This window comes from Acomys minous, assembly GCF_964271855.1.
Source record: "Acomys minous genome assembly, chromosome: 12".
NCBI classification, from domain to species: Eukaryota; Metazoa; Chordata; class Mammalia; order Rodentia; family Muridae; genus Acomys; species Acomys minous.
This window is the reverse complement of record NC_140493.1, coordinates 3794495-3822232: the sequence shown is the minus strand read 5'-3', so window position 1 is coordinate 3822232 and position 27738 is coordinate 3794495. Positions and strand designations below refer to the sequence as shown.

Genomic DNA, 27738 nt, shown 5'->3' with positions numbered 1-27738 from the left:
CTGTATTGTCCTTGGCTGGTGCCTTAGTTTGAGCAGGACCCCTGTGCCCAAATCTGCCTATCATAATGTTCTACTTGTAGGCTTCTAGGACCCTCTGGATCCTTCTACTTTGCCATTCTCCCATGATTCTCTCATCTAGAGTCCCACTAGAATGTCCTCCCCTCTGTCTCAGTTTCCTGGTAAGTGAAGGCTTTCGTGGGACATGCCCCTTGGGCTAATAGGCAGATATAAGTGAGTATATACCATTTGAGTCTTTCTGCTTCTGGGTTAACTCACTCATGATCATTTCTAGCTCAATCCATTTATCCACAAATTTCGGGAATTCCTTGTTTTTAATCCAAATAGTGTTTTTATAACACTCGTCATGGTTTCTTTTGTAAATGTTCTTAAATCACTAGACAGCTCCATAAGGCCAGGGTCTGGCCCACTCTCTGTTCCTCGCTGTGTTGATGAGCAATGCAGAAAGAAGGGGTTCAGTGGGAGAGACCTCATTTTACTGACAGTCTGTTTGTTTGTCTTGAGGTGTTTTTTAAAAACTATTTTGCTCTGGCTGTCCTGGAACTCACTATGTAGACCATGCTGGCCTCGAACTCACAGAGATTTACCCTGTCTCTGCCTTTAAGTGTATGTATGCCGTACCACAGCCTGCTCTAATTTTATTAGTTGCTCATCAGGAGACTTGAATTGGTTGTTGTGGCTCTCTCTCTCTCTCTCTCTCTCTCTCTCTCTCTCTCTCTCTCTCTCTCTCTCCTCGTGCATGTACCTGTGTGTGTGTGTGTGTGTGTGTGTGTAAGCAAGCTTGCTCTTGCCCATGTACATCAGTGTTGGGTGTCCTCTTCCATCACTCTTCATCTATTTATTTTGAAAAAAATTATTCTATTTTATTGTATCTATTTGAATTTTTTTATTTTTTATTTTTTTGGTTTTTGGAGACAGGGTCTCTCTGTGTAGTCCTGGCTGTCCTGGACTCACTTTGTAGACCAGGCTGGCCTTGAACTCACAGCGATCCGCCTGCCTCTGCCTCCCTAGTGCTAGGATTAAAGGCATGCGCCACCACCACCACCACCACCCCCCCCCCGCTTGAATTTTTACATGTACATCCGTGTACCGTGTAAGGGGGTGTAATCCCCGGGATTGGAATTACAGGCAGTTGTGAGCTGCCATGTGAGTGCCGGGGATCGAACCCAGGTCCCCTGAAAGAGCATCCAGTGCTCTTGATTGCTGAGCCTCCCTCACTTGCCTTCTTGAGACAGACTCTCTCACTGAACCTGGAGCTCATGAGTTAGCTAGGACCCAGCTAGCCCCCGGCTCTAGAGGCCCAGCCGGCTCCACCTTCCCAGGGCTGCAGTTATAGACAGTTGTGCACGTGTTACTTGGTACAGGGGATCCAAGCTCGGATCCTCATGCCCGTGCATGACACCGACACCCGTCGTCACTTCTGGATCGAGGTGTCTTCCGAGCCCTGTGCTTCCGTTCTTGTTCTTCAAATGGTGATGAGGTTACTCTGTGGGTGAGCTGTGGAAAGAACCCATGAGCTGTTCCTTGAAAATCACCAAACCTTGCCCCGACATGGAAGGAGGTGAAATTCAGAAAGGATGTAGAGAAAGTAAGAAACCATCCGGTCCCTACACATTGCCAGGGAGCAGTACTGGTGGGAGGGACATGGGGAAGAGGCTCGTCCTTGGATGGAAAGCCCCAAAACTGGTTACTCATGGATTTATACTTATTTTGACTATAAGGTGGAGATTTCTAGAAGAGGTCACTCAACCTCTGGTGCCCATACAGGGACACATGGGCCTGAGTGCATACACACACACATGTATATCTTACTATGTAACCCTGGCTGGCCTAGAACTTGCTATGTAGACCAGCCCGGCATCAAACCCAGAGACCTGCCAGCCTCGACCTCCCAAGTGCTGGGATGAAAGGTGTGTTTGACCAGACCCGACTCTGTGTTCATTTTGAAATGGGGTCTCCTGTATCTCGCGGTGTAGCTGAGAGTGGCCTTGAACTTCTGATCTTCCTGCTTCTGCCTCTCAAGTGCTAGAACTGCAAGCCCATGGTGCCACATCTGGTTTATGTGGCTTTAGGGAGGGAATCCAGGACCTCGCTCAAGTGAACACTCCAACAGCCGAGCTAGATCCTCCACCAAGGGCCCAGAGTTGAGTGTAGACCTGTGTTTGTGTGCCCCTGGTCGTCTCTTCAGGGGCCCCCGTGCGTGTCCGCAGGCTGTGCGTGTTTCCTGGCCTCCCTCTTGCCTTCCCAGTACTGAGAACCCTGGAACATGCCTACCTGAATGAAATGAAACCAAGAGTGAACTTTAAAGGAAGGAGGATGGAAGGGGTGGGGGAGGGGGAAAGTATACGGCTATGTGTGCATGTATGTGCATGTGTGTGTGTGTGTGTGTTGCCGTGTGTGCGTGCGCGCGCGTGTGTGCCTGTTTGTATGTGCATGTGTCTCTGTTTGTATGTGCATGTGTCTGTGTGTGTGTGTTCCTGTTTGTATGTGCATGTGTCTGTGTGTGTGTGTGCCTGTTTGTATGTGCATGTGTCTCTGTTTGTATGTGCATGTGTGTGTGTGTGTGCCTGTTTGTATGTGCATGTGTGTGTGTCCGTGCCTGTGTGTTGTTGTGTAGGAGTATAAAGTGTGCCTTGGTACAAGTGTGAGGAGGAATTATAGCGAGTCGCTAGCCTCTGAAGCTGCTGTCTCTTTTCATAGCTTTCTCTCTGGTGGGGACTCTCAGCCTGAAGCTCCCTCCCTGCTGCCTTAGTTTCCTCTTTTTTTTTTTTTTTTTTTTTTTTTTGAGTCCAAGTTAAGGTCAGCTCCAGGATGTCTGAAGGAGGGAGAGAGTGCCCTCTAGTGGGCAAAAGACAGATGGGCAGCTATGGGCAACCTCAGCCCGTAAACCAACGCCAGAATTTTCCTCTGAAACATGTGTAGACAAAACATCCGTAAACAAAAAAAGTAAAAAATAAACTTTAAAAAAATAATCAGAGGCACCGGGAATGTTGGTGTGCCCTTTAATCTTAGCACCGACCAGTCTCTGTGGTCTCAAAGTTAGACTGATCTACATAATAAATTCCAGGCCAACCTGGGCTATAGAGTGAGACCATGTTGTTGTTGATGATGAAGATAGTGATGATGTGGTGGTGGTGATGACGGTGGTGGTGGTGGTGATGATGATGATGATGTGGTGGTGGTGATGATGGTGGTGGTGGTGGTGGTGGTGGTGATGACGGTGGTGGTGGTGGTGACATCATCATCAGAGGGACAGCAAGATGACTCCACAGGGAAAAGCAGAGAACTGATAGCTGGAGTTTGGTTCTGAGAACCCAATGTGGAGAAAGAAAACCAGTTCCTGGAAGTTGTCTTCCGACCACCATATTTGTACACGCAACACACACTGTCATAATAAATAAAATAAAAGGGTTGGGGATTTAGCTCAGTGGTAGAGCGCTTGCCTAGCAAGCACAAGGCCCTGGGTTCGGTCCCCAGCACTGGAAGAAAAAAAAAAAAAGATAAATAAAATAAAAGAGATGAGAAAAAATGAGTAGGAGCTGACCAGAAGTCTGGCTGTGGGTGAGCGCAGTATGTATGGGAGGCTTCCGGTGGCTGGATGCTGGATTGGGGGGGGGGGGCAGGGTCAGAAATGAGGGCACAGGGCTTTCAGTTGCACGGGTCCATCTTAGGGACTGAGCTTTAGCAGGAAGCATGGAGGAGCTTTAAGCAGGGAACTGGGCAGGACAATGACATGAACTGAGCGCACGGACAAGGAGACGCTGCCATTCGTAGAGGGATATAAAAGACATGAGACATGTCTAAGGGCAGTGGAAGGCTGGAGAGGGGCCAGACCTCGCGGCCTTCTCTTCTGCTGGGCTCCGTGTCCTGAGCAGTAAAGCTGAGGCCAAAAGTTGCATAGCAGGCAGCTCTTCCCAAACCCAACATAGCCCGGGGGTCTCTCCTGCAAATGGGCCTTACAGTGCAGGGAATGGGAAAGCCCGGGTATTCAGCCCAAACTGCTGACACTGCTGAAAAAGCTGAGAAAGAGTTCATCTGCTTTGCCTCTTCCCTCCCTCCCCCCTTCCCTCCCCCCTGCCCCCCTCTTCCCTAGGTCACCTTCTTGGCCCTAGAGAATTGGCTGCTCAAGTTCCTCAACCAGTGGCCTTGGGTAATCAGAACACACAGAGGGGCCTGAGGGGGGTGTGCCGCTAGGGTGTGGGCTGGCAGCTCTCAGGTCAGATCCCAACACTCTCCACCTGCCCAAAGACCTTCTGCCTCCATTCTGGTCACATTCTGGTCACAGTTTCTTCCACCCCCTGGAGGAGAACTTCCCACACCCCCTTCTAAAGTGGTTGTCCTGTATTTTAGGGGGAAAGGCAAGCTGTGGAGGGGTTGGTGGTGTTCTGTCAGCAAGCTTTTTCAGTTTCAAGAGTCCCCCACCGCACCCCACCCCCCAGTGCTGGGAACTGGTCCGAAATGAGTCTGTGGTCAATAAGAAATGTCTGCTAATGGAACCTGGGCTGCCCCACAAGCCACAAAAACCCGGACGGGGGAGGGGATGAGACCTAAGTGTCGTGAGCTTGCTTGCGGGGAGGGATGTGGACCCAAAATAGAGCTGTAGGTCAGGGAGAAGGGGAGTTAGAGACGAGCTGGGGGAGGGGCAGCCTGAGGGTCAAGGGGCTGAGGGCAGGGATACTGGGGGCTCAGGGAGTGACCGGAAGTAAGTGGGGGGGTGTCAGTGACTGGAAGGGAACTAAATATCAGAGGAATAGTAAGAGTGAACAGAGGCCTGAGGGGAGCCTGGGTAGTGTGTGTGTGTGTGTGTGTGTGTGTGTGTGTGTGTGTGTGTGTCTGTCTGTCTGTCTGTCTGTCTGTCTGTCTGTCTCCGTCAATGGTCAATGAAACAATTGGAGAGATCATAGGTGGAGAGGACTTAGAGAGCCTTCAGAGGGCCCGAGGCTTGGATGTCCCAGAAGATCTAGATAAAGGGGGAAAAGTTCGAAGGCAGAATCGGGGTGGGGAAACGGAGGGATGAGCACCTCCGCGCAGGTCCTGGAGGAGGGCAGCCACCGAGGTCATCCCGCAATGGGAGGAGTGGGCGTCACCTCACCTGAGGAGTGGGTATCAAAAGAGCCACACAGGTCCCAGGGTTTTCACTCTGCTTAAAACCTCCATCTTGCCGGAGCCAGTGGCAGGCAAAAGTCTCCAGCTGCGCTCCTCCCGGGCGGCAGGCCTCCCTCTCCCACTGTCATCAATTATTCATGAGTCCAGACTCCACCCTCCCCAGCAGGGCAGTCTGGGCCTCCTCCTCCTCCTCCTCCTCCTCCTCCTCCTCCTCCTCCTCCTCCTCCTCCTCCTCGTGCCCTGTCCCAGCTCAGCCACACTGCCACAGAGGCCCTGGTAAGGAAGGACAAACAGCTAGGCTGGTGAAGTCCCATCTCCGTCCCCTCCGGCACCTTCCTCCTGTCCCCTGGAGAGGATGCCCATCCAGATCTTTTGCTCTGTTTCATTCTCCTCTGGAGAGGAGGCTCCAGGACCCATGGGAGATATCTGGGGTTCCCACCATCACCACCGGCAGCAGCAGGACAGCTCAGAATCGGAAGACGAAGAGAAGGAAAAGGAGACAGTAAAAGAGGTTGATGATGAGGGAGACTCACCCAGGGACTTGGTGGCCTTCGCCAATAGCTGTACCCTCCATGGTGCCAGCCATGTCTTTGTGGAAGGGGGTCCAGGGCCAAGGCAGGCCCTGTGGGCAGTGGCCTTTGTCATAGCACTGGGTGCCTTCCTGTGCCAGGTAGGGGACCGCGTTGCCTATTACCTCAGCTACCCGCACGTAACTTTGCTAGATGAAGTGGCCACCACGGAGCTGGTCTTCCCAGCGGTCACCCTCTGTAACACCAACGCCGTGCGCTTGTCCCAGCTCAGCTACCCTGACCTGCTCTACCTGGCCCCCATGCTAGGGCTGGATGAAAGTGATGACCCTGGGATACCCCTTGCTCCACCTGGGCCAGAGGCTTTCTCCGGGGAGCCCTTTAATCTCCATCGTTTCTACAATCGCTCCTGCCACCGGCTGGAGGACATGCTGCTCTATTGTTCCTACTGTGGGGGCCCCTGTGGTCCCCACAACTTCTCAGTGGTGAGTGAGACCTCCCCCTCGAGAGGATATGCTGTGCGTGCCTCTCTCTGGCCATCAGCACCTGGGGCTGGTAACTGCTGAACCCTACCTAGCCCGGGCCAGAGCTCACCTGGGATCCCAGAGTCTGGAGCTAGGAAAAGAGGTCCAGGTTCACAGCCTTTCCTAGTTGTGTCATGAAATATGTCCCCACAAGTAATTAGCTGCTGTTCTGATGCCTGAAATATCCTCTAGTCTCACCTGCCCTCCCTGCCCCCCCCCCTCTTCAAGCCCCGCAGCCTGTTCTAGCTATGAAGGCAACCTTCGGTCTGCTGGGGGCTGCCCATGACTGGCAGTCAGTTGTTGACTATCATCTTTTGAGTGATAGTTGCGGGGAGGCACCTAGTCTCTAGCGGTGCAGAAGGGGGTCATGGATGGAGCGGACACCCCCCCCCACCTTCACCCCAATACCTGGTCAGCAGATCTCACAGCTTTGTCTCCTGTGGTCAGCAGATCTTTGTCTCCTGTGCTCTTCCCTATGGGAGTCCATGCCTTACGAGCTCTGTGTGTGTGTGTGTGTGTGTGTGTGTGTGTGTGTGTGTGTGTGTATGTATGTGAGTGTGTGTGGGTGTGAGTGCACAAGTGTGAAAATGTGTGTGTGGGTGTGAGTGCATAAATGAGTATGTGTGAGCTTGGGTGTGAGTGCATGAGTGAGTGTGTGAGTGCACGAGAGTGTGTGTGAGTTGTGAGAGTGTGTGTGTGTGTGTGTGTGAGAGAGAGAGATCCATTTGTCTGTCTATGAAGTTGGGAAGCCTCTAAATCAAAGCCGTGGTCCAATCTCTGATTAAGTGGCCAGGACTTTCTTCCTGGAGGAAGCTGTCGTCGGAAAATGTCACCTTTCCTCATTGGTTTCCACACCCAGAGGTGTTGGGACTCTCTAGATAAGGAGCCACCTGCCATCCCACCATGCCCCAGCTCGGCCTGTAGTCCTGTCTGGCCTGATGCCCCTCTGGCCCGTGCAGATTGTAGATGCCTGGCCCTCCATGCCCTACCATGTAGGAACACATGGGTGTCACCTCAGTCTCACCTGGTAGTTTTGTCCACTGGGTCTCAGGAGGACAGGAGATACAGGATCGTCTAACAAGGAAAGTATCTGCTTTGAGGCCCCCAGAACTCTATGAGCACCCCAAAATGCCCTGCCTTAAGATTCAGTCCAGGGAGAAGAGGTGACATGCTTGAGCAAGTGTGTCTCTTGGCACTGCAACCGAGTCTACTTTCAGGTTCTAGTGATAATGGTGGGTGTGAGGTGCTGATAGAGGGCGGAAGCTGAAACGGCTTAGCTTTGAGGGGCTTAGGTGTGGATTTCTGATTCAGGGGTGAACTCCTAAAGCTGTGATATAAAGATCTATTTCAGAAGGCCTCAGAGATTTGGCAGTTATAGGATCATGATGGCAGAGGTGTACATGTTAGGGTCTTAGCAAGAAAAAGGTGGTCCCTTGGTAGTTCAGTTGCAAAGGCTTTAACAAAGGGACTATTTGGGGAGCTGTGTGCAGGATTAAGAAGCCGGTAAGGAGGGGCCAATACAGCTGGTCATAGTGAGGAATTGTTATCACTTCTAGGCAGAAGGAGCACAGAACCCCCCCCACCCCACCCGCAAGAGTGACAGTCACAAAGGGACCAAGCCACTGCTGGTGTCAGAGGCAAGGAGAGGGCTCAGTACTCCCCTGTCTGCCTGTGTCTGGTCTCTTGTGGTTCCGCCATCCTGGCTGGCAGGACTCTCACGCTCTCTCTCCTCCACCCTCCGCCAGGTCTTCACCAGGTACGGGAAGTGTTACACGTTCAACTCGGGCCAAGATGGCCGGCCGCGGCTGAAGACCATGAAAGGCGGAACCGGCAACGGCCTGGAGATCATGCTGGACATCCAGCAAGATGAATACCTGCCCGTGTGGGGAGAGACTGGTACGTCACCCCGCTCAGGAGCCCCTTCCCTGGGCCCCCTCTGGCCCCAGACTCACCTAGGGGTCCACTGCGTGGCCCTGAGGCCCAGACTCAGATTCCGTCCCTTTTCCCAAGATCTCACCATGTCTGCCTTTGCCCCTGTGTGACTTCCACACTCTCAGTTCCCTGGCTCCTCCTTCCTGGTTCAGTTACTCTCCAAGGTAACCAGCCCTCCTCTTCCATCAGTGGCCGCCGCTTACTCTATAAATAACTCCCTCTCTTCTTGGGCTGCCTGCCTGTCTGGTCTCAGGGGATGTAGGGGCAGAGAGAGAGAGCGATGGGGAGAGAGGGATGAGGAGGAATGGAGAGTGGCTGGGGCAGTGACACTCTGGAGAAATAATCTGAAACATCCAGATACATTGCAGGCATCAGGTAAGAGAGGTGTGAAGGATGCAGAGGTCATTGGAGCACCGCGGAGCTGCTGAGGCCGGAGGCTGGAGGTGTGCTGGGACCCCGGCGCCTCCTCACCAAGTCCCTGGCAGACGCTGTGAACATTATTACCAGGGGGCGTGTGCTGCCCCGGCCTCTGAAGATGATTAAGGGCCTCATAAGTCCTCCCAACTCGCATGCCTTTCTCTTTACAGACGAGACGTCCTTCGAAGCGGGCATCAAAGTGCAGATCCACAGTCAGGACGAGCCTCCGTTCATTGACCAGCTGGGCTTCGGCGTGGCCCCAGGCTTCCAGACTTTTGTGTCTTGCCAGGAGCAGAGGGTGAGGGGACTGTAGAAGGCTACTTCTGGGTGTTGAAAAGATGGGGTTCTGGGGGCTGGGAAGGTGGCTCCGTGGGCAAAGAGCTCATTACACAAGGACGAGGACCTCAACCGAGAGCTGGAGGGCAGGGGCTGGAGAGATGGTTTAGCAGTTAAGAGCCTGTTCTTCCAGAGGTCATGAGTTCAATTCCCAACAACCACATGGTGGCTCACAACCATCTGTAATGAGATATGGCGCCCTCTTCTGGCCTGCAGGTGTACATGCAGGCGGAGCACTGTATACATAATAAATAAATAAATAAATAAATCTTAAAAAACAAAAAAGAACAGGAGGGCAAACTCTAAGCCCTTTGGGGGTGCAGGGCTGAGACTCCCCAGTTCTGTATCTTGAGTTGGGGAAAGGTCCCCACGCTCCCCCAGCTCCCCGGCTCTCCCAGCAGCTCATCTACCTGCCCTCGCCCTGGGGCACCTGCAATGCTGTTACCATGGACTCGGATTTCTTCGACTCCTACAGCATCACCGCCTGCCGGATTGACTGCGAGACGCGTTACCTGGTGGAGAACTGCAACTGCCGCATGGTGCACATGCCAGGTCAGCCCCCGGGAGCCCAGGCCCGGCCCTGGGCTATCTCAGGCTACGGTGCCCCTCGCCTATGCCGCATGGTGCACATGCCAGGTCAGCCCCCAGGAGCCCAGGCCCTGGGCTATCTCAGGCTACGGTGCCCCTCGCCTATGCCCTGTCTCTGTATTGGCCTTCATAATCCTGCCCCTGATCACTTCAGTCCTTACCTTTCTGGTTCTTGTCTCTCGGTCCCTCCCTATGTCTACAGGGAGGGGGGGCGGAAGGGCCTAAAAAGAGCGGGCTGTGAGAGGAGGCCACTTCCAGGGCACCAGGGCTGTCCAGTCCTGCTGTCCCACCTCCCAGCTTCCTCCTTACACAGCGCCATGCCCTCACAAGACCCCTCTAATCTCTCCCTGTCCCTACCGTCGCCTCTTCTTTGCAGGGGATGCCCCATACTGCACTCCAGAGCAGTACAAGGAGTGTGCAGATCCTGCCCTGGGTGAGCGTCTCCGACCTGGGACAGTCACGGGGGAGGGAAGAAAACACACTCGACCTTCCACATGTACAGGGGACTGACTGAGGTCAAGGCCGAGTGGACTCTTGCACTCGGCTGCTCCTCCACCCACATCTGCCTCTAAATGTTGCACCTCCAAGGCTCCTGTGGAGAGGCACAAGGGTCTCTTGGGAGGGGCCTTCACCCTCTTTCAGCCTCAGATGGTTGGCCCTTGAGAACCCTGAGGGAAGGACATGTAAAATTAAATATACCTATGGGGAGGCTGGCTGAGCATGAGCTAAGGGTAGCAGCAGGGCGGGCAAAAGAGAGGATCCGAGGGATTCTCTGGGCAGGACCAGCGTGTCCATGTTGGGAAGGCGCTGGCAGAAAGGGCACCGCTCAACTAGTGCCTCTCGCTCGGGCACAGACTTCCTAGTGGAGAAAGACCAGGAGTACTGCGTGTGTGAAATGCCCTGCAACCTGACCCGCTACGGCAAGGAGCTGTCCATGGTCAAGATCCCCAGCAAAGCCTCCGCCAAGTACCTAGCCAAGAAGTTCAACAAATCTGAACAGTACATAGGGTAAGCACTCCACCGCGCAGGCGCAGGGTGGGACCCTTGCGCAAGGGCTGCGGAGGGCACTGGAGGACTTCACCGCGAGTCTCACAGGCACGGAAGAAGTCGAGGTAACTCTCAGGAGGTCCAAGAGGCGACCAAGGAGTGTGGGATGTGAGTGGGGAGATCAGTCTGGAATAAGTTAACGCCAGCACTCTCCTCCTCCCTCCTCGCTTTATCTTCTCGCTCCATCTTCGTTGCTGTGACTGGGATCGCCTCCCACTCGCCAGCATGCCAAGTGTCTTTCCATACCATGCCAGGCCATTTCATCCTCACAGCACCCCTAGAAGGCAGGCCTCACCGTCACTGTCTCATCTAGGACTGTGAGGCCAGCCTCAGAGAGCCTAACATACTAAGATCAGCTGCCCAGCAGACATAGGACTTGAACCTAGCTCTCCTCCTCTCGCCCCTGTGCAGGGAGAACATTCTGGTGCTGGACATTTTCTTTGAAGTCCTCAACTATGAGACCATCGAGCAGAAAAAGGCCTATGAGATTGCAGGGCTCTTGGGTGAGCTCGTGGATGCCCACATGACGTGTCTCCCTCCTGCCCAGTGCTGGGCGCTCTCCTTCAGTCCAGTCCCCCGCGGGCCTTTCCCTGAGCTCCCTTGTGTGGCAGAAAGTGTAGGAAAAGGACTGGACCTTCTCTTAGGACAAAGTGAGTGGAAAAAGACAGGTGTCGGAGAAGAGGTTGAAGGTTAGAGGCAGAAACTGTCTCACACTTCCTTGAAAGTGGTCCAGGTAACTAAGAAAGCAATGCGCTTTGTAAAGAATTCATTTTTCCTGAATGATAACTGCTCCTTCAGGGAAAGGAGGAAAATGCAGAAAAGCAGAGAGAATAAAAATCCTGCCAGAGTCTGGTTATCTGCTCTTTCTGTATCGGGCACCAGTGTCTGCAAACATGAGTGCTATTGAGCCCCATCGCCCCTAGGCCCTCAGTGTCCTGAGCCCATTAACCTCTCAGACCTGACCCCCACCTCTACCCCCCCCCCCCGCAGGTGACATCGGAGGCCAGATGGGCTTGTTCATTGGGGCCAGCATCCTCACGGTGCTGGAACTCTTTGACTATGCCTACGAGGTAAGGAGGTAAGGGGGGAGGGCTGGGTGGGGCCACTTCGGATTGGGGGTTCCAGTCCACCCACCGTGCGCCGCCCTCTCCCAGGTCATTAAGCACCGGCTCTGTAGACGAGGGAAGTGCCAGAAGGAGGCCAAGAGGAGCAGCGCAGATAAGGGCGTGGCTCTCAGCCTGGATGACGTCAAAAGACACGTGAGGGAGCAAGGCAGGGGGCATCCTCCGGCCTGCCCTCTCCCCACAGCCTCGCACCAACTCCGTCTCCACGCCACCTTTTTACCTGCAGCCCTCACTGTAACCCACTCCTGTCTTATGTTTCTCCGCTAGAACCCCTGCGAGAGCCTCCGGGGACACCCTGCCGGGATGACATACGCTGCCAACATCCTACCTCACCATCCTGCTCGAGGCACGTTTGAGGACTTTACCTGCTAAGCCCCCGCAGGCCACTGTACCAAAGGCCTAGGTGGGGAAGGCTAGGAGAGCAAGGGGCCACCAGCTGCCCCCCCCTACCCTGGGGACGCTACTGCATTCCCGGGCAGTGATTTCCTCTCGTCTGTGGTGAGAAAGGAGTCTTGACCATAGAGTTCTCTCCCAGTCTCTATCCCATCTTTTTATTTTAACGAATTAAACTAATATAAAGAGAGAGAGGAGAGAGAGAGAGAGAGAGAGATCCGGCCAGGACCTCAGGCTGCTCCATGCTGCCTCCCCTAGCTCCAAGCCTGAATTCCGTCCGGCTGTCTGTCTGTCATCTGAGTGTCCTGCCTACATTCCGCTGCCGTCGTTGGTCACCAAAGTCCCCTCCTAGTGAGGGGTGGAGGGATCTCTAGGGTCTGAAGTTTGGCCCCAAACCAGAGAATGTATGTAAGGGAGGGGGCTAGTGCGGGGCTTCCCTAGCCTTAAGAGTCTCTCTCAGCCCGGTCACTCCCCACGAGCCCAAGTCTCCAGGTAAGAACTAAACGCCCAGTTTGCTCCCTCAAGCATATGGAATCTTTAGGGGACAGGGGATCTCCTGAAGAAGTTGAGATGGAGACCCCATGTGGCCCTGGTGCTGTAGGCCACATCCCAATACCTGTAAGTCACCTCCACCCCCAGAGCTGCCGGAGAGACATCCCAAGAGGCACCCTCCATTACATCCCAGTTTAAAAAACAAAACAAACAAACAAACAAAAAACCTACTGGTGAGCTTCCAGCTCGGGGAGAGGGGCGCGGGCACCCGACCTCACGGGCTTCTCTCTCTTTCTCCCTCTCTCTCCCTCTCTCTCTCTCTCTCTCTCTCTCTCTCTCTCTCTCTCTCTCTCTCTCGGAGGCCGCTGCGGAGGGCCACATCCATAAATTTTCTTATGGAACTCTCCCAAGCCCTCTTCCCCAGCTTCATCTGCTTCTCGGCAACCTCATCTGCATTTTCTATTTCTATATGATACAGACTCTATATTGCTATATCTCTGTACATAACTTTCTCGAACCCTGTCTGTCTCCACCCTGCCCCCTCTTGTCTCTTGAGAATCATCCTCCCTCCCGCCCCAAGTTCTCCCTTCTGTTTCTCCCCTTACTCCCCCTTCCCCACCTCTCCCCCTCCCCCTCCCGTCTCTGAATGCCTTTGCCTGTATAAAGAGTTGGACTTTCCCCTGGTGTCTGTACTGTGTACAACATCCCTTTGAGAAGCACAAGGAGACGACACGCGCATTGTAACCTTCGCACTGTCTCGGTGGCGACATAAAGGAAGCTGTGAATCACAAGCTCTGCCTCTTTCTGGCCTCGCCCTTTGCCCCCACAATCGGGGCGCCCTCTGCCCTCCCCACAGCCTTAACATACCCTCTTCCTTGCTCCACCTACCCCAGTGCCCTTTGCCTGGCTGACTGTGGCCTCCCCAAGGGAAGAGATTGTAGAGGGGGTGGCGGCCCAGGAAGGGAGGTCTACTGGATGCTAAGCCAAGAGTCTTAGAGACAGGGGAGCTGGTGACTGCTGACTCGCTCTTGCAGCTGGGGCACTGGGTACCCACAGCCAGAAGCTGCAGCCCTCATTTAGTGACCTTTCTCTCCTCTGGCTGCCCAGTGCCCCTTCCTCACGTTGATGCCCGGGGGAGGGCAGGGTGGGGTTTGAAAGTTCTGCTGCTGTGTGTCCCTACCTTAAGGGGCCACAGGTTGAGGTAGAGGGTCTCCCCACCCAGACTAGGCACTCTTCCCAGGCCAGAGCCGCAACCCCTTCCCAAGCCTTCTCTGTCCCCACTGCCTCCTGGCCTCTAATCCCAAAACAGGACTTGTGGGCAGATCACCCGTGTGCGTTGGCCTGGAGCCAGAGAGTAAGGCTATAGAGTCTTGGTTCCCAAGAGTTCTTCAGGGATCAGAACTCCCCAGAAGGAACCAGGGGCAAAGCCAAGAAGTGTGCACTGGCTGGGGGTGGGGTGGGGGGACAGCAGGAGGGGCTCTGGGTGACGCATGCCTCTGGTCTAATAAACTGGGTTTCAACCATCTCTTCAGTGTTGGGTTGTTTTTTGTTTGTTTTTGGAGACAGGGTTTCTCTGAACTCACTTTGTAGACCAGGCTGACCTTGAACTCAGAGATCTGCCTGCCTAGATTCGCCTGCCTCTCAAGTGCTGGGATTAAAAGGTGTGCACCACCAACACCCAGCTCGGTCTTGGGTTTTTGTTTTGTTTTGATTTTTTTTTTTTAAGATTTATTTATTGTGTTTGTATACTGTATTCTGCCTACATGTATGCCTGCCGGCCAGCAGGGGGCGCCAGATCTGATTACAGATGGTTTTGAGCCACCATGTGGTTGCTGGGAACTGAACTCAGGACCTCTGGAAGTGTAGTCAGTGTTCTTAACAGCTGAGCCATCTCTCCAGCCCTTGTTTTGATTTGTTTGTTTGGTTGGTTTGGTTTTTCGAGACAATTTCTCCCTGTAGCCCTGGCTGTCCTGGACTCACCCAGTAGACCAGGCTGGCCTTGAACTCGCAGAGATCCGCCTGCCTCTGCCTCCTGAGTGCTGGGATTAAAGGCGTGCACTACCGACAGCTTACTTTTGTGCTGCTTTGTTGAAAACCCGAGAGGTGTTAGTATTAGAATGCAGTTTGCCTTGAGGGCCAGGAAACCAGCGGGGTAGCCTGGTGTGGTGGTTATACCTGTAATCCCAACACGCGGAAGCAGCTGTCTTCCATTACACAGTGAGTTTCAGGCAAGGCTGGGCTGCCTGAGAGCTTACATATTTGATCACGTAAACACTGATCCTCCTGGAGAAGGACAGGCTTAGGAATGGTTTGAATCACCCGGCAGTGGAAGAGCAAAGTAACCTAAGGCAACACATTTCCAGGACTCTTTGGAGAAGATTCCGTGTTTTTAAAAAAAATTCATTAAAATCTGAAGTTAAAGGTCTGAGATGAAGGGTTTAAGTTCCCGCACCGGGGAGCTACTGAGCCATTACCTGTGAAAGGAGACCCGGGCCAACAGCCAGGAGACCGAAATCCAGGATGGCTTTTCTTTTAATTTGCTAATTTGTCTTTTGCAAAAGACATTTACCTCCTTTGGGTTCTCCTTTTCCGTTTGTAAAACGAATAAACGGTACGTCTCCCTCTTTAGCACCCGGAGCATTAGGAGGACGAAAAGCGACTAGAACGCTTTGGAGAGGTGAAGGCCCCGTGCCGGGTGAAGCGGGCACGCCAGCCTGCGGGGTGGGCTGGTCTCTTTCCAAGGTCCTGTCGTCCTCCAACCGCCTGGGGGCGCCCGCTCCTGGCACCTCTTTATCCGCACATCACCTCTCTATGGTGCTCCCTCCAGGACCGGCAAGGCGGGAGGGAGTGGTCAGCACGCCTGTTCCGCTAGCCGCCCCCTCTAGCCCGTAGTCTCGCTGCCCCGAGCCGCCCGTGCCCGCCGGCGGGCCGGGCCCACAAACAGCCCAGGCGCTCGGGGGGCGCGCGGGAGGCGGGGGGAGTTCCGGTTCCGGTTCTTTGTGCAGCTGCAGCGGCGGCTCCGGGAAGATGGCGGCCCGGGCGGGTTTCCAGTCTGTGGCTCCGAGCGGCGGCGCCGGAGCCTCAGGCGGAGCGGGCGTGGCGGCTGCTCTGGGTCCAGGCGGAACTCCCGGGCCTCCCGTGCGAATGGGCCCGGCGCCGGGTCAAGGGCTGTACCGCTCCCCGATGCCCGGGGCGGCCTATCCGGTGAGTGGGGCAGGAGGAGGGGCGCGCGGCCGGGGGCGGGGCCGAGCGAGGGCGGAGGACTGACAAGTGTGAGGGAGAAAGTGGGAGGGACGGATCCCCTGGGAGGGGCTCGGGTCCTGGGTGGAGGTGCGGGGAGAGGGGAGGGGGGAGGAGGTCAGCATCCTTACCTGCTCCCCGCGGCATTGTTTCCGTGTGAGGAGTGAGTGTGGAACCGGGGTGGGCGAAGCGGGCCCTGGGATGGGCATGGAAGGCGGAGGGGAGTGGGCAGCCCCAGGGTCCAGAGGAACACCTAAGTTACAGCTACAAATTGAGGTCAGCTTCAGACGAGACCGCAGCTAGTAAACGTAGGACTAGAGATGTCTGAGTCGGATCCAGGTTAGACCAGAGAATTCGAGTACAATCTAGCTGCTAAACTACGTTCTACGAAGTCAGTGCTAGGCCTGAAGAAGGTCCGGTTACCGCAGAAGCCTGGCTTGTTTTTCTCTGTTCCATTCTTAAAACCCAGGCTTCCAACACTTTGCCTTTCTCGGTGGGGCAAGCGAGGAAAAGTATGACATCTTTGGGTCCTCTCCCTTCTGTAGAGACCAGGTATGCTGCCAGGCAGCCGAATGACACCTCAGGGACCTTCTATGGGACCTCCTGGCTATGGGGGGAACCCTTCAGTCCGCCCTGGCCTGGCCCAGTCAGGAGTGGACCAGTCCCGCAAGAGACCTGCGCCTCAACAGATCCAGCAGGTCCAGCAGCAGGCAGTCCAAAACCGAAATCACAAGTAAGATGGCTCTTGGGGGTAAAGGAAAGGAGGTAATGGGAGGAAGCACCCCCGTGAGGGTGCAGGCACTGGGGGCGCTGACCCAGGAAGTGAGTGGTGGTGCTAAGTCAGTCACCAAATGGTGCTACGGGAACTCACCCTCGGCAAGGCTTTCAGGCCCCGTGATGGGGTGGAGATGGAGCTGCTGATGGTCCCGGCAGAGTCTGGAAATGGAGAGTCATTTTTGCAGCCTTAGCTGTAGTATAAACGAAGGTGTTGGCAGCTCAGCTCATGTTCTGACTAGTTCCTACCCCCAACCTGATAATAGTATTTATTTTGAACAGTGCAAAGAAAAAGAAGATGGCTGACAAAATCCTACCTCAGAGGGTGAGTGCAGACTAGAGAGGTCTTGAAGGTGCAGTGACTTGGAGAACGAGAGGTGGGTGGTCAGCTCTAGCGCCCAAGCACATCTTTCTCTTCCTCAGATTCGGGAATTGGTGCCAGAATCACAGGCCTATATGGATCTCCTGGCTTTTGAGAGGAAACTGGACCAGACTATTATGAGGAAACGGCTAGATATCCAGGAGGCCTTGAAACGGCCCATCAAGGTAACACAGGAAAGGGTCAAAGGGAGGGGACCCAGAAACCATCACCACAGGAAAGTACCAGGCAGAGGGTCAAGGGAGGGGACCCAGAAACCGTCACCACAGGAAAGTACCAGGCAGAGGGTCAAGGGAGGGGACCCTGAAACCGTCACCAGGTTTAGGATGAAAAATCAAAGGCGCAGCACGGCTCTCCTCAGCTTTTAAATTGCATCTTTCCCTTCCGCCTACAAACCAGGAATCACATTAGGAGCGTAAGAGTTGAACAGCTGGCAGGGAAAGGGGCGGGGAACTTGCGACGCCTCTTGCTCCAGAAATACACCCTACCCGGGTTTTTGCTGTAACTGCTTGCTACCTTGGGAACCTGCTACTTTGCATGGTTTTGTCTACCTGGTACCCCCTGGGTATTTCCTTACACTCAGGCTCAGGACCCATACTCGGCCTAGTGGAGGCTTTACCCACCTATAGTAAGCCAGCCTGTTAGTTACGTCAGACTACTGGAGCCCCACTGTCAACCCCGTTTCTACCTTCCTCAGCAAAAACGGAAGCTGCGAATTTTCATTTCTAACACTTTCAATCCGGCTAAATCGGATGCCGAGGATGGGGAAGGGACGGTGGCCTCCTGGGAGCTTCGGGTTGAAGGACGGCTCCTGGAGGACGTGAGTCTAAGGTCCACTGTGGTTGGTGCCCAGGGTGGGAGTTGCTGGGACCAAACAGAGCTGTCTGGTCAGCAGGAAACCTGACTGGTGCTCCCAGCTCCTGCTGGGAGCTTCCGGAAAGGGGGGGGGTGGGCTCCAAGTCCCCTGCACACTGAGACAATGGTCCTTTGTATCTGTTCCCACAGCTTCCCAGTATGCATTGTCCTGGGGTCCCATTTGTTGTTTGCTTTGCCCTAGTGGTGCTGGCCTTGGGAGTAAGCAGCTTTTCTCAGTGGTCCTCATCCCCACTGCCCATCTGTGCTTAGCACGTGAGGCCCTGTGTCCCCTTTTAGGTCGTTGAGGTTATTTCTGTCTTCCCAGCTTTCGTTGGAGGTACCACAGTTTAAGTATGGTGGTCCGCCAAAGGCTTGGGTCTTTGTTGCTCCAAGGGAAACATCAGACCAGTAAGAGCCCCCCAAATTTTCCACTCAGTACCTGTTAGGCTCGTTTTCACTCTTTCCTTTGCACTCTGGCACTATTTTGAGCTGTGTGCAGGAGAGCTAGAGCCGCCTCCGCATAGGTCCAGTCTGTTTGCTGGCCATGCTGTTCTGTCCAGATAAAGCCAGTTTTTGTTTCACAGCTTTTTGCCTGTGATTTATTTCCCTAGTCAGTCAAGCTTTTCTTTGTTTCAGGGTGCTTTGTTATGTTAATGGTTGGCCTAACTTGCTCCTTTGCCCAGTGGGCAGTAGAGAGCCTGTCCTTACAGGAGTGCTGCAGCCGCCACTGACTTAGTGACCTCCTTGCCGGAGTCTGAAGATATTTCCCAGGACTTTTCCCCCATTGGAGTTAGCAATCCCTTTTTAAGGAACTTTGTCTTGGGGACTTGTTTCTGGCCTTGTCTAACACGACACCTCCCCATCTGTTTTCTAGTCAGCCTTGTCCAAATATGATGCCACCAAGCAAAAGAGAAAGTTCTCTTCCTTTTTTAAGTCCTTGGTGATTGAACTGGACAAAGACCTCTACGGGCCAGACAACCATCTGGTAGAAGTGAGTAGTTCTGCCTCTCAGGCTTCAGCCGCGTTGGGGGATGATGGGCTTGGGAGCCAGACCTGAACATTTGGGGAAAGAGGGAGGCATAAAATAGAGGATTCGCCCAGGTGTGGGATTCCACCTTTGCAGCTTGCACATTGACCTCTAGGTGGCGCTAGCTGCACTTAGTTGGGACCCAAGAGCTCTTGCAATCTCCTGACTCGTGCCCGCAGAGAACCTTCTGATGGAGCCCCTTACACTTCCAGCTTCTCTGCATCTTGCTTATAAGTATTGGTGGGCTGTAGTTGTGACTCACGTTTTACTTTCCCGGTAGCAGTCGCTGTAGTTAGCGGGATGACCAATAGAATACTAGTGTTGGCGTAGGTTAGCCTGGACCTTCCTTTAGATTTATAGATGAAATCACCAGAAGTACTTTGCAGCACGTGGTTGCACAATGTTTTGAAGACTGTGTTAGCAACAGTGTTTGGGACATAAACCCAGAACAGGCCAGTGCTCCATGTGAACTTAACCTGCCCTTTCTTTACCACTGTAGCTGCAGCCCCTTAACCTCAACCAGTAGGAGACATGGGAAGGTCTCAGGCCCCTAAGGGGAAGGAAGTCATGAAGCCAGCAGGGGCTGTGACGACATTTGATTTTATAGCAGTGGAGGACTGTGGCCTTGAGTCAGACAGGTCGGAGCACAGGCTTCAGCTCCGTTACACACTGGCCTCACTGGGCTACTTCCTCCTCCCAGGGAGCACTGCTCTCTCTATCGGAGGGCTGGGCACACCTGTCCTCGTGGGTGTTGGAGGGAAATGCTAGTCCAGGTGACAGTCAGGGCCGCCCGCAGTGAGCCGAAGCTGCCGTAGCCTCCACTAGAACACGAGCCATTTTACATTCAGTCAGCCCAAACAGTTAAGAGCTGAAAGGTTCTGCTTTATACAGGGGATAATTCTGAGGCCGGATGCGTTTTTAGAGACGCCTCGTGCTGTTGCTCTTTCCCAGTAGCCCCAGCGCTCCACGTGGAGTGTTGAGTCATTGCTCCTCAACATCCTCCCCTGGAGGAGCACCCCCTGACATCTTCCTCTCTGTAGTGGCACAGGACCGCCACGACCCAGGAGACCGACGGCTTCCAGGTGAAGCGGCCAGGCGACGTGAACGTGCGGTGCACGGTCCTGCTGATGCTCGATTACCAGGTATTTGCAGGCGTGAAGGGTCCCGCTCATGGCCACATCCCATGAGGTCTTCAGTAACTGCTGCTCAGGCTCACTAATGTTTGTGAGCGTGAACGTGCTGCCATACTAAGCACCCCGAAGCATGTGGAAGCCACTTCACAGCTTCACCTACACTCTTGGTTCTTCACAGCCGCCCCAGTTTAAATTAGACCCTCGCCTGGCTCGGCTCTTGGGCATCCATACCCAGACACGTCCAGTGATCATCCAGGCACTGTGGCAGTATATTAAAACACATAAGCTCCAGGACCCACACGAGCGAGAGTTTGTTATCTGTGACAAGTACCTCCAGCAGGTACGTAAAGGGCACGCTCTGTTTGGAGGGTCTAGTGGCACAAAAGTGCCAATCTGTAGCCGCTTTGCTCTCTGTGTGTCTCTCTCAGATCTTTGAATCTCAGCGGATGAAGTTTTCAGAGATCCCTCAGCGGCTCCATGCCTTGCTTATGCCACCAGAACCCATCATCATTAACCACGTCATCAGGTGAGGCTGTGTGTGCTGGAGCCACTTGTCGCGCTGCCAGGCGGCTGGCAGGGTGCGGTGGCTGTATTGAGTTGAAGTTCCTAAGCTCATTGTTATATCAAAAGTGAGAGTGAGACGGACCTGTGGCTTGCCTGCTGTTTTGTTAACCTTTGCACAGTGTATGCCCTGGAGGTTAATGGTGTCTGGTGTGGTTGCATGCTCTTCTCCTGGCTGGTGCTGGAATGTCAGTCACAGTAGGCTCCGATGCCCCTTGGGGACCTGGTTCCCAGCTTGTCACTATGAGAGGAGTCAGCAGCCATCTTTTTTAAGAAAGATGGGGCTTCCAATAAGACTCCAACTCTGACTATGTTTTTTCTTCATGTGGAAGATAGAGAGCCAGGAACCCCGTACAGCCCCGTGCCCCACCATCAGGCGCTGGCTTCTTGCCTTCTCCTGTTTCCCTGTTATAGTGTAAAGGCCTGGGTGTCCTCAGTCCCTAAACCTTCACCCTGTAGTCAGCTAGCTGTACAGCCTGGATATCGTGGCCACAGAAGCCGCAATGCTGTTCTTCCTGTTTTTTGTTTTTGTTTTTGTTTTTGTTTTTGGACATGGTTTCTCTGTGTAGCCCTGGCTGAGCTGGCCTCGCTCTATAGACCATGCTGCCCTCAGACTCACAGAGATCCACCTGCCTCTGCCTCTGCTGGCACTAAATACCCAGCTTGGATTCCTGTTCTCTTTCTTAACTTACTTATTTTTTTTTTAATATTTATTTATTTATTTATTATGTATACAGTGTTTTGCCTGCATATACAACTGCACTCCAGAAGAGGGCACCAGATCACATTGTAGATGGTTGTTAGCCACCATGTGGTTGCTTGGAATTGAACTGAGGACCTTTGGAAGAGCAGTCAGTGCTCTTAACCTCTGAGCCATCTCTCCAGTCCAACTTACTTATTTTTATTTCATGTGCATTGGTGTTTTGCTGCATGTATGTCTCTGTAAGAGTGTCAGATCTTGGAGTTATAGACAGGAGCTGCCATGTGGGTGCTGGGAATTGAACCTGGGTCCCCTGGGGTGCTCTTAACCCCTGAGCCATCTCTCCAGCCCGTCCTGTTCTTAAACTTCTCACAAATGCCTTTGGTCCTATTTGAATTTTATGACTTTCTGAAAACCAAACTCAGACCCACAAGATGGCTCAACAGGTTAAAGGCACTGGCTGCCTGGCGTGATGTCCCTGGAACCCATGGGATGGAATGGGAGAGCTGACTCCACAGATGTCCTCTCAGACATGCGCGTGCGCACACACACGCAGAGTAAAGATAATGAAAACCAAGTTTAGTGAGTTACAATTCATAGATCACAAATTACACCTATGTAAAGTACAGACATTTGGAGATACAGACTCCATACAGCTCTCAGGAGGAGGAGGTAGAGCATCTCTGTTGTGCCCTTCGCACTGGCATCTCTTTTCCCTCAGCCCTGGACCATCTTTCTGACTCTGCTCCTTTCTCCCTAGTGTTGACCCCAATGACCAGAAGAAGACGGCTTGCTACGACATCGATGTGGAAGTGGATGACACTTTGAAGACCCAGATGAATTCTTTCCTGCTGTCCACTGCCAGCCAGCAGGAGATTGCTGCTCTAGACAACAAGGTGGGGTCTCTGTCCCCCTCAGGCACAGCTCTTCTTCTCCACTCACCTCTTGCTGACTGGAGGCAGTCTCACGTACATGCATGTTGATTCTGCCTTGATTCTGTTCTCAGCGTTTTGAGTTAATCCCTTGTAGGCTAGGCGGGGCTCAAACGCAGGATGATTCTCCTACGTCATGTTCAACAGTGCTGGGGTTGCAGATAGGAGCCACTGTGGCCAGTTCGGGCAGGACCTCTCAGGACCATTGAGCTCAGCTTCTGGTCTCTGACATGAGGACTGTAGCACCTACTGTAGTACAGTTGCTCTGCGCATGAAGTGAGACCCTGTTTTTAAAGACTTCAGCTCGTACCCAGCACGTAACAGGCAACAGTGGTAACATGAGCGTAGCCCCTGCAGGCAAAGCCACGGTGCTTTGTAAACACCGGAGATAGCATAGGGACTTTCCTGGGGGAGCAGGCACCTCAACGAAATGTTGAAGTGGAAGTTGACAGATGGAGAGAAGCACTGCCCAAGTCCCTCTGGGGTATGGATGGCAGAGGACAATCCAGAGAGATGGAACAAGGTGTGGAGAAACCCAGAAAGGAGAATGGGCCTAGTGTATTCCAAGAAAGGAGCAGAGCTGTGGTCGCTCACGCCTGTAACCCTGGCACTTGGAGGCAGCAGCAGGAGACCCACCACAGGGTGAGAGCCACTCCTGCGTGCTCAGTGAGTCCCCGGCCAGCCAGGATTGCAGATTACCTCAAAACCAGCAAAAGCGCAAGAAATACAAAGTGCTCTGGCATGTTGAGTGTAGCGCGCGGTGCCAGGGGGAGGACATTCAGGGAGGAAGCGGCCTGGTCGTGAAGCTTAGATCTGGGGAGAGCTTGCGCAGCTGAGGTACAGGAGGCCTGGGGGAGTTGAGGCAGGGCAGCTCTGTGTGAGAACTAGCAAGGTTCTAAACCAAAGGCTCCCACAGGAACAGTGAAGCTACAGAATGTGGCCCCTGTTTGGGTGGGGCTGAGTGGAGGCCTGGCCTGGGTGGGGAGCAGTCTAAGGTTGAGAGGAGGAGGAGAGGTCAGGGAAGGGTAACCAGTTTAGTTTGGAGATTTCACTTCAGGTTTTTTGAGGTGCCAAGAAGGCGCGTGGGTTTGTTGGAGCGTGGCAGATGGACTCTGGACTGCGGTGATCAGCTGCTTACAGTTTGCGCCTGTTGAAGAGGCTGGAAGGGCGCTTCCCTGTCCTGGCATAGAGAAATGATGTCACGTCGAGAGTTGTAGGAGCTTTGACCCAGTGGACTCTGGGCGCAGGCCCCGCACTGGGGGTGGGGGAAGTTGTGGCAATGCCAGCCTGGCTCTGCCTTCAACCTAGAGTTTCCTAGGGTTGAAATAGAGCATCCTTCTTCCTACCAGATCCACGAGACAATAGAAACTATCAACCAGCTGAAGACCCAGCGAGAGTTCATGCTGAGCTTTGCCCGAGACCCTCAGGGTTTCATCAATGATTGGCTCCAGTCCCAGTGCCGGGACCTCAAGGTAAAGAGCCTGAGAAAGGCCAAGGGCCAGGACTGCTCTGTCTCTACAGCTGCTTCAAGAGTTGAGGGACCTCACTTTTTTTGGGGGGGGGTGTTCTCGAGACAGGGTTTCTCTATGTAGCCTTGGCTGTCCTGGAGTCGCTTTGTAGACCAGGCTGGCCTTGAACTCAACAGCAATTTGCATGCCTTTGCCTCCCAAGTGCTGGGATTAAAGGCGTGTGTCACCATGCCTGGCTTTTTTTTTATTTAAGTGCATGCCAGGTTCTGTTTTATAGTTGGGAAGAAAAATAGAAGCAGAGTTGTCAGGCACATAGTTAGGGTTAGGGTGGGGTTAGGGTTGGGGTTGGGGTTAGGGTTGGGGGTTGGGGTTAGGGTTCGGGGTTGGGAGTTGGAGGTTGGGGTTAGGGCTGGGGGTTAGAGTTAGGGGTTGGGGTTAGGGTTAGGTTAGGGTTGGGGTCAGGGTTAGGTGTTGGGGTTAGGTTAGGGTGAGGGTTGGGATTAGGCTTAGGTTAGGTAGTCACTGGGCTCCCAGTGTTGGGACTGGAGCTGAAGGTCTGGGCTCAGCTCTCCCTCAGATGGGTTCCATTTGGATGAAGCAGGCTAGTGTGACTAAAGCGTAGCAAGCCATGGCCAGACTGGTTGGTAATAAAGGGGAGCAGGCGAAGGAGACTTGCTGGGGAAGCATGGAAAATGGAGTTGAAGGTCCTGCAGCTGGGGCTCAGGGAAGCCCAAGACCCTGGGCGCCTTCAGTGCTAGAGGACAAGGGGTAAAGGACAGTCAGCTCCCGCCTGTCGGGGGGCAGGCAGGAAGTCGGGTCACCAGGAGTGCCCGAGGCCTGAGAGGACAGCTCGCAAGGCCTGGTCTCCTGCCAAGCGCAGGATGCCTTGTGTTCTTGCCTTGCTGTTATTACTGTGACTGGTGCACCAGAGAGGGCCTGGGCATGAGTGACTTATGGGTGCCCAGGGTAACTTGGGGTGTCATCTTTGCTGGGGCTTTTGAAGAAACCTGACTCAAACTGGGTGGCTTGAACAATGGGAATTTGTCCCCAGTGGTGGAAACTGGCAGTCCAGGGTGAAAGCATCCACAGGGTTGGTCCTGTGCTCCTCGGGCACCCCGCAGCTTAGGCTTGCTGTTCTTCCCGTGTCCTCATGTTGTGTCTGTGTGTCTGTCTCTGTCTACATTTCCTTCCTTTAGAAGGGACACGAGTTACACTGCATTGGGGCCACTGAGCTCATCTTCACTTGATCGTCTGCAGAGACCCTGTTTCCATGTCAGGTCGCAGGCACCGGGGCGCTAGCATTCCAGCATCCTTGGCGGGGCTGGGTGGGCAGGGGATACAGTTCAGCTGCAAGCAGATGCCAAAGCGGGGGGCGTGTTCGTTCCTCCTCTCACGCAGACCATGACCGATGTGGTGGGGAACCCGGAGGAGGAGCGCCGCGCCGACTTCTACTTCCAGCCTTGGGCTCAGGAGGCCGTGTGTCGGTACTTCTACTCCAAGGTGGGTGCCGTGCCCGGAGCACCAGGACGGTGACAGTGACGCGAGGCAGGCGCCAGCGTTTGATGTCTCAAGCTGTCGTTGCTGTTTTCTCTTCAGGTGCAGCAGAGGCGGCAAGAGTTAGAGCAAGCCCTAGGAATCCGAAACACATAGGCACCTGTGGCCCTGCCTTGGCTGCACCAATCCTTTCCCTTGGGCGCTGTGCTGCCTGCCTCAGTGTACCTGTCTTGGTCTTGCGTGGGGCATTCCAGGCGATGCTGTTGGCTCCAGGACAGCATCACAATGAAGAGCGTGTCCCATTTCTGTCTCACAGGCACCTGTTACCCTCTCCTCCACCCCAGCCTCCCACCCCAGCTCTTCCCCTCGAAGCTCCCATGTGCCTCTACCTCCCCATCTCATCCCAGGTCTGCAGAGGACCTCTAGATAGTGTTAGAGAACCGTAGTGGACCAGTGCTCTGAGTGGCTGCGGCCTCCTGAGGTCAGGTGGTCTTCAGGGAGACCAGCTACACTGACCCTGCGCTTGGCAGGAGACCCTCTCAGGCCTCGGGCACTCCTGGTGACCTGACTTCCTGCCTCCCCCCCCCACAGGCGGGAGCTGATTGTCCTTTACACCTTGCCCTCAGCACTAAAGGTGCCCAGGGTCTTGGGCTTCATTGAGCCCCAGCTGGTCCTTGTCTCGGCACTGACCTGCTGTCTCAGTGGTCTAACCCCTTAGCGGGGTCCATGTCAGTATTGGAGTGTGTGTTGAACTGTTGCTCCCTCCCACACACTCCCGTAGCTGCCTGGTTAGGATTTCCTTACAGCTGCCCTAACCCGTGGCATTGGGGTAGGGGATCTTGCCTTTCCCTGTCAGAGCCCCAGGGACCGAAGCTGGGGTGCTGTCTGTCATTCCCAGCAGAGACTGTCCCTTCCTGCTGTTAAGAGGAGTGGCTTGCTCATTCACTCCACCCTGCCCCTCCCTTAAATGGAGAAACAGGCCTAAAATCAAACGGGTAAAGCCCTAGGCCATCCCTGTCTTCCTGCCCCGGGTCTGCCCAGTTGAAACGCACTGGTGGCTTCCAGGGCACTGAGGAGTAAAAGCGCCTAGGGCTGGAGAATAGGTCAGGTCTGCTATGGGTTTGTGCTCCCCACCCCGCCCTCAAAGCTTCAGACCCCTCAGGTAGCAGCAGGATGTGTGATCTTGGCCCCATGGGACAGATGGTTTTGCATCTTCCAGGGGAGCCTCAGATTGATTGTTCCAGGTCTTATCACCGGAGTTAGCATGTCCCTGGCTCGCAGACAACACTGCAGGGTGGGAGACAGCTGGGCACAGGGGATTCCGCGCATGGGCTCAGAACCCACAGAACTGACAAAGCCCCTGCTTCCCCACCCCCACCTCAGGCTCCTGCGAGCAGTGCTCCTGCCCTTCCTGCCTGTTCTTACTGGGAACAGCAGTCTCCCCTGTCCTGTATCCTCCCCTCCCACGGTGACACTGGACAAGCCTGGGGCAACTGAGCCCCAGCCCGGCTCCTGGCCGGAAGCATGCGGAGGAGACCGAGCACTCCTACAGTGTCCCTGTTGATAGCTAGTTTTATTAACAGAATTGTGTTTTGTTTTTGTTTTTATTTCATGGACCAAACTTTTTTTTGTACTGTCTCCTTACTGATGTCACCCAGTTTTAATAAAAGACTTCTGAAGAGCAGGTCCCGTGCTGTCTGTGGGGTGGCTGTGTGTCTCCTGCTGTCTGTGGGGTGGCTGTGTGTCTCCTGCTGTCTGTCGGGTACCTGTGGGTCTCCTGCTGTCTGTGGGGGGCCTGTGGGTCTCCTGCTGTCTGTGGAATGGCTATGAGTCTCCTGCTGTCTGTGGGGTGGCTGCGGGTCTCCTGCTGTCTGTGGGGTGACTGTGCGGTCACTGCTATAGTTAGTGCCATCTTCCTTCCCCAGTGCCCTTTGTTGGAGAGGTGTTCACTGAGTACTTGCTATGTGCCAGCCTCTGTGGGAATGAGTCTTTTTCCCCGGGGCCTCTGGGACTGTCTTCAGAGGCTTGTGACTTCAGCCTTAAGCAAGCAGTGCTCTTGGGATGGCTGTTCCCACCTCAGCCTACCAGGACCAGACAAGACAGTGGCATTGCTGCTGTCTCCCTTGGTCTTTTTTTTTTTTTTTGGTTTTGGTTTTTTGAGACAGGGTTTCTCTGTGTAGCCTTGGCTGACCTGGATTCACTTTGTAGACCAGGCTGGCCTCGAACTCACAGGGATCCACCTGCCTCTGCCTCTCAAGTGCTGGGACTAAAGGCATGCGCCACCACGCCCGGCACATATCCCTTGTGTTCTTGAAAGCTCCAGGTCACTTGCTGGCTGTAACAAGCTGTCCTTGGCATCTGTGGCCTCTTTAGGTCGATGAAACTGGGCTCTGTTCTCCCCAAGGTGCATGTCCAGTGTTTCCTGTACAAAACCACCAACTTACTGATGTCATGCTTTTTAAGGTTCTACTTAGGGCCCTGAGATACCACGGTTTTCTTTGTCTTGTATTGTGATAGCAGTCTCCAAGTAACCAAGGCGGACCCTATGCTCAGTAGCCACCTGCCTCAGCCCCCAGGTGGGGATTACAGCTGTGTGCCATTACAGCCGTGGAAGTCTCCTTAAACCTAGTGTGGCTAGGCTGCTTGCTTTATCCTTGTTTGGAGGATCAG

The 27738-nt window shown here is 54.1% G+C and overlaps 2 protein-coding genes across 6 annotated transcripts in view; both read left to right on the top strand.

The window, feature by feature from the left end:
• Positions 1-13295, top strand: part of ASIC1 (acid sensing ion channel subunit 1) — a 29764-nt gene extending 16469 nt beyond the window's left edge. For 2 of the 5 annotated variants that reach the window (XM_084751479.1, XM_084751480.1), the window contains exons 4-12: positions 7921-8071; positions 8695-8822; positions 9259-9412; positions 9825-9881; positions 10303-10456; positions 10907-10998; positions 11486-11565; positions 11650-11754; positions 11887-13295. In XM_084751479.1, the coding sequence (XP_084607605.1) occupies positions 7921-8071; positions 8695-8822; positions 9259-9412; positions 9825-9881; positions 10303-10456; positions 10907-10998; positions 11486-11565; positions 11650-11754; positions 11887-11991 (1026 nt within the window). In that variant the 3' untranslated portion in view covers positions 11992-13295. Of the gene's footprint in view, positions 1-5373; positions 6137-7920; positions 8072-8694; positions 8823-9258; positions 9413-9824; positions 9882-10302; positions 10457-10906; positions 10999-11485; positions 11566-11649; positions 11755-11886 lie in introns of those variants that run through there. The other 3 variants (XM_084751477.1, XM_084751478.1, XM_084751481.1) reach the window with 3 other exon arrangements.
• Positions 13296-14269: 974 nt separating this feature from the next.
• SMARCD1 (SWI/SNF related BAF chromatin remodeling complex subunit D1) lies at positions 14270-26752 on the top strand. Its single transcript, XM_084751491.1, has 13 exons — positions 14270-15708; positions 16290-16477; positions 16801-16843; positions 16942-17064; positions 17595-17717; positions 18627-18743; positions 19820-19921; positions 20091-20252; positions 20341-20438; positions 21934-22069; positions 23455-23577; positions 24973-25074; positions 25171-26752. Exons 1-13 carry the CDS (start codon positions 15532-15534, stop codon positions 25222-25224), a joined length of 1548 nt encoding a protein of 515 aa, XP_084607617.1. The 5' UTR covers positions 14270-15531; the 3' UTR covers positions 25225-26752.
• The last annotated feature ends 986 nt before the right edge of the window (positions 26753-27738 follow it).

Excerpts from the sequence above, each read along its gene's own strand:
- SMARCD1 (XM_084751491.1), top strand. The coding sequence starts at position 15,532 with ATGGCGGCCCGGGCGGGTTTCCAGTCTGTGGCTCCGAGCGGCGGCGCC. Across the intron at positions 16,844-16,941 it reads ACAAAATCCTACCTCAGAGG|ATTCGGGAATTGGTGCCAGA; the intron begins GTGAGTGCAGAC and ends TCTCTTCCTCAG. Across the intron at positions 23,578-24,972 it reads CCCAGTGCCGGGACCTCAAG|ACCATGACCGATGTGGTGGG; the intron begins GTAAAGAGCCTG and ends CCTCTCACGCAG.